This window comes from Camelina sativa, chromosome 14, assembly GCF_000633955.1.
Source record: "Camelina sativa cultivar DH55 chromosome 14, Cs, whole genome shotgun sequence".
Classification (NCBI taxonomy): domain Eukaryota; kingdom Viridiplantae; phylum Streptophyta; class Magnoliopsida; order Brassicales; family Brassicaceae; genus Camelina; species Camelina sativa.
The window spans coordinates 7046551-7052091 of NC_025698.1; the positions used below are offsets into that span (position 1 = coordinate 7046551).

Sequence of the window (5541 nt, forward strand, 5' to 3'; positions counted from 1 at the left end):
TCCTTCATACCAATTGTTGTCTTGTAACTTCCATTCTCTTCAACAATCCTGCAATCTCAGCCTCCATTCTCAGCTTCATGTTCCTGTAATCGCAGTGCGAGTTCTCAAGCTTCTTAAGCTCTTCCAGCTTAGTCCTCCTCCTCTCTTCTGTCTCCTGCAGACACAGACGCGCTAGCTTCTCTGTGTACTCTTCCTCCATCTTCTCCGTCTTCATCTCTATCATTCTCTTAAAACTCTCTGCTTCTATTCTCGCCTCATCCGCTTTTTTCTGGAACATTCTTGTTTCAGCCTCCTTTATTCTCACCATGCTCTCTAAACTATCAAAACTGTTCATCATTGCATCAGTTAACGCAAAGCTCTTCTTCTTCTGATCCTTGGATGTCGAAGGCGTCACAGATGCCTCGTCTTTTCTGTAGCTTGTTTCTGCTGCAACTGTTAGTTCTCTCGGGGGATCAGGAATGTCTTGTACCGACTCGGCATCTGCAAGAAATTGTGAAGCAAAGAATCAAACTTCAATCTATTAGAATCCATAAGGTTCACTAATGTTTGATCTAAACATGATTATAAAAGGGTGAACTTACAGTTGAAGAACTGAATGATGAAGTTAGAGGCATCAAGCGGGGAGATCTGTTTACTCTCTAACTTCTTAACCATTTCATTGGCTTTGAGGTGCAAAGCTTTGCCTTTCGCATCCTCACTTCCTCGGAAAACCTTTCTAACACAATCAAGCTCCTTGATAAGAGTCTCAAGCCCCCAATTCTTGGCGCAACACACGAAAACATCCTTAACGAATCCAAACATCTCTGACTTGTGAGCACATCCAATACAATGGAACATCATCTCAGTCGTACCTCTAGGACCTTTCAAACTATGTCCCGGTTTGATCAGATTCTTCTGAATCCCACAAGCAGCATGACACCAATGCGAACAAACATCACAGCCAACCCAACTACAAGTATTACTAGCTGAATCGAACCTCAAACAAACGGGACACATACAAGAGCTACAGAAGCCTTTGTTGTTGGAACAGATCTTGCATTCACAGTCATCAACAGGCAAAAGACTCTTACAATTCACATTCCTACATCTCAAGAAGAGAAAGATCTCAACCAATTCGTTCATAGGGATTCTGATCTTACCAGAGAGGAAATACTTAAGCCCTGTTCTCACAGCTACGAGAATGTCAAGCTGATCTTTAACACATTTCGACAACGTCTCTTTGCAAAGATCAGATCTTTTATCAATCTGGTTCTGTAGATTCGTCAGCTTCTCTTTCTTCTCAGGGGAATCAATCAAGTTCCTCAAATACTCTTTAGCTGATTCTAGAGTCTCATCAGCCATCCCTTGAATAATCAAAGCCACAGAAGATATCGATTTCGAAACGATGTCGTATAACACCCTCTCCGATCTAACCGTATCGTTATCTTCCAAGTTTGCTGCTTTCTTCCTCGAATCGCCGGAGATGGCGACTTCATTCCCCGGCCGAGCTGCTAACTCCGAAGGGAAGAAAGAGTAATCAGAGGAGCACGAAGGTTTACCAGAAATCGGATTGTTAGCGAGCGCGACGCCGCCGTCACCGATTGGTCTGAATCGGCTATGAACAGATCCGTTGGTTCCTTCGCCGGCGCACCAGATATGGTCGTCTTTACCGACGGAGCAATCGAAATCTGTGGATTTACGAGTCATGGAGCAGCTGATGTTGTGAGAGAAAGGGTGAGAGTAAGAGTACGACATAGACGGCGCCGTCGCCGTGAAATCGTTTGAAAACGACGTCGTTGTTCTCTCGCTAGTCGTCACCCTCGGCCTTTTCACGGCGTTTGAAGCCGTTAAAGACAGAGACACGTCAGGTAAAGCTAAAGAGAGATTTAGGGTTTCGATTTTGTTGCTTTTCTTGTCTTCTTCTTCTTCTTCATCCCCTGCTGCAGCTGCTTCAGCTTCTTCTTCGTGAGCTTTTCGTTTAGAAGAATTGGGATTCATATCTCTCAGATTGAAGAAATCTCTCTCGACCCATTTGTCATCGTAGCTTGAGTTATTCTCGGAAAAGGTTACAACTTCTTTCCCCTTTTGACCAAGGCTCTCAGAGATTTTATCACGGTTTTCGCAGAGGTAGCTGAGAGTGAGCTCGTTGCCTGATCTCGGCGATGATTTTGAAGAGAACCCGTCGAGGTTATTGGACCGGACGCTGAGAAAGTCGACGCCTTTCTGATGATATAGACCGGTTTTGTCATCCTGAAGGTGATGGTTTTGGTTGCTTAGATTAGAGAATCGTGGCTTTGATGTTTTGGTTCGAGAACACTCTCCATCTCCGGCGAGATCTTTCTCTCCGATCATGGCGTTGGAAGAGAGAGAGAAAGAGATAGAGAGAGAGAGAGAGAGAGAGAGATGGTAAAAACAGTGGGAAAAAAGTTTGGTCGTCTCAATGGCGGAAAACGTAATAACGTGAGAGTAGTGAGGGTACTTTTGTCATTAAATATTCGGCAAGTTCAGGCATAATAAGTTAACGGCTGTTTTATTTTTTGTTTTTTGTTTTTTGTTTTGTTCAAAAGTGTTCGTTCACCCGAGTCACTAGACGCGGTTTTTAAGTCATGCTTCGTTCGATACGCTAAAATAAAAACAGTTTTTTTTTTTGTTCTCGGGTAAGAGCAATTTTGACAAAATTCTGGTCTTTTGAGTATATATAAATCCTTGTTTATATTCTATAGTCCAATGAAAAAAATAAAACAGATATTTACATCGATTGAACTCTACCAAGTTTGACGAATTTTTTTCTCTCTCGCTCTGAAATAATCAAAATAATGGAAACGAATGAAGCTGAACAAAAAAAAATGGGGATACAAAGTAATATATATGGATACAAAATACAAAATATATAGATGATTGTTAAGTACTGGATTATCAGAACTTAAAACAACTACTGTTAATAATACTATTGAGATGATTTACGTCTCAAGAATGAATATAAAAGGGACAATGGACCAGGTCCGAATATAGTAGTATCAAACAAAATTTTAATTAAAAATGGAAAAAGTCAACACGTAACGTATTATTGATTGCCCACAACTTGTCATATTCTTCTACCTTTGTTTTGTAAGCATCTGGGCATGTTTTTGAAACACACAGCCGTTGACTTTTTGTGGCAATGATATTTTATAGGATATGCCTGCTGATAATATGCATTGCATGGTGATCAGTGTAACTATTGTATACAGTATTTGGATTTTTATTTACTGTGAAGAGTTTAATTTTATAAATGGATTAAGCGAAGGCCCAATACTGGAATAAATGATCAAACAATTTTACATTGGTAAGCAGAGAACATGCATGCCCGAATTACGGGAGGAGTATTTAAACCCGATATATGGACTAATTGCAAAGCTTTGAAACTTCTCTGTGTGAAGATCTAAACCTAGTACCTTCGCTTGCTGATCAGATCCAGTGTCGCCGCGGGTGAAACAGTAGAGTACTCCATCTTAACTCGACAATCATGAGGCGGATCTACGTCTTTCCACGTATTAGAGTCAAGAGCCAAAACCATGCATGAACTTGGTAGATTCACTCACTCACCTTATCGTTACCAAATCGGTTTGACATATAAATAAAAAGTAGATTCAGGGATGAGGTCTGACACAAAACAGAACCTTTTGAGTCTTGGTTGAAACATTAAGGACTACAATAGCCTCATCTCGAGATCAGAGCTACGGTGTGATACTGGGCAGAGTTGTGGTCAGAGGCACTCCTCTCTTGAACCGGTGGCGGGTTAATAACAGTCATGGCCATCACAAAGTTGTCGGAGAGACGGTTCTTCATCTCACGGTGCTCTTGGCAAGCCGCACAAAATTGTAGGCAACAATGCACCATACATGGAGCACATGAAGAATTCTGTATCATCAATCAAAGGAAAACACACACATTTTCAGATTCATTTTTGATGTTTTATCGATGTTACATAACAGAAACTTTGATTTACCTTGAGATAATATTTCCTCTGCAGATTTTGGCGGATATTTCAAGATGTATAGTTTTCTTTTCAATTATATTATTCATCCTTAAGATACATCCCACATTTTTTATTTTGCTTTTATTTTCTATTCATTTTTAGATAAATAATTCACATAAAATTATTATGTAACTATTTTTCAATTTATATTCACTTATTAATATTATTCCAATCATATATCATTTATCAGTATATAGTTATTTAACATATATATATAATATGTTTATATTAATTTATAAAACCAAATTATTGTAAATATATATAAGTTAGGTTTTGGTCTCACTTATACTGGTATAATTGAATTATTTTCCATACGATTTTTATAAATGACTTCATCAATCATCTCGGAAAAGCGTCTTTATTTTTTGGCTAAGCATCTCGAATAATAAATATTTTCATAATGAATCTAAATAATATAATAAATAATAGGTAAGTTTTCTTGCATTTGTTGGACAATGGAAAAACTATTGAAGGAACTAAAAAAAACTATAAAACCATAACTGAGGGAAATTTTGTATAATTGTTGTACAAGTTTTGTAATATAGATACTTATTTAAAATAATATTTATGTAATATAAATCGTTAAATAATCAATTTATTCAATAAATTACTAAACTACTATTGCAAAGAACGAGAGCCCTCAAGATGATAGTATAGAACAAGAGATTGACTTGGATCTTAACTATGATGAAATGGTAAGGCCTGTGATTTATTCTCTTTTCTTCTATGTCCCATAAATAGAGTTCCTTGTTAAACAAGATTAGAGAGTATGGTGGGTTTATTGGCAATGATCAGATGCATAGGTAATCTCATCTCCTATCTTGTTTCTTTGGTATATACATACATAGATGTGGCATGCATTCTACTCTGAACGGATATTGAGGAAGTAACAAGTTATATAAATAAGACTGTGTACATTGAGGATGAGAGCTAGACCTTTTATAGTACACAAACCTCAATATCCGTTCAGAGTAAAGATGAGTTTAGTACCAAAGCTGCTTCTGCATATAGAGCAAAAGAAAGATAACATTCCCGTACAGAGTCAATCAACACAATTTGGTAAAAAAATTAGAGGAAAAAGTAATAAATCTTTGAGAATAAAAAAAAGGTATCCAAAGCCTCTGTCAGCAGTACCAACCATAATCGAACCTTGTATTGTACTCTTCGTTTTGAATTTTTTAGGGTTTTGAATTTGGGGATAATCGAAACCGAAACAGATTTAAAAACTCGATTTCTCAACTCGATTAAAGTCCACAAATGAAGTCATTTGATAAAATTAGCTCGCTCTCTTCTTCCTTTGGTCAACGGACGTAACAAACTTTATGCTCGTCTCCAATCCACGTGTAACCCACCAATCAATTTTAATTTTTTTACGTCATTTCTTCTTCATTCTTCATTCGTCAGTATTAAATAATTTTAATAGATACCGTTGGGTATATATATATATATATTTTTTTTGGCATTTTCTCCCCTTCAGAAAAAATAAATAAATTGATATCCCTATAATTATTTTATTTTCTTCAATTAAAAAAAAAAAAAAAAAA

At 37.2% G+C, this 5541-nt stretch overlaps 1 protein-coding gene across 1 annotated transcript; it reads right to left on the reverse strand.

The window, feature by feature from the left end:
- LOC104740158 (protein OBERON 3) lies at window positions 5–2490 on the reverse strand. The gene is made up of 2 exons (XM_010460684.2): window positions 582–2490; window positions 5–480 (listed from the first exon to the last, which is right to left on the reverse strand). Exons 1-2 carry the CDS (start codon window positions 2329–2331, stop codon window positions 5–7), a joined length of 2226 nt encoding a protein of 741 aa, XP_010458986.1. The 5' UTR covers window positions 2332–2490.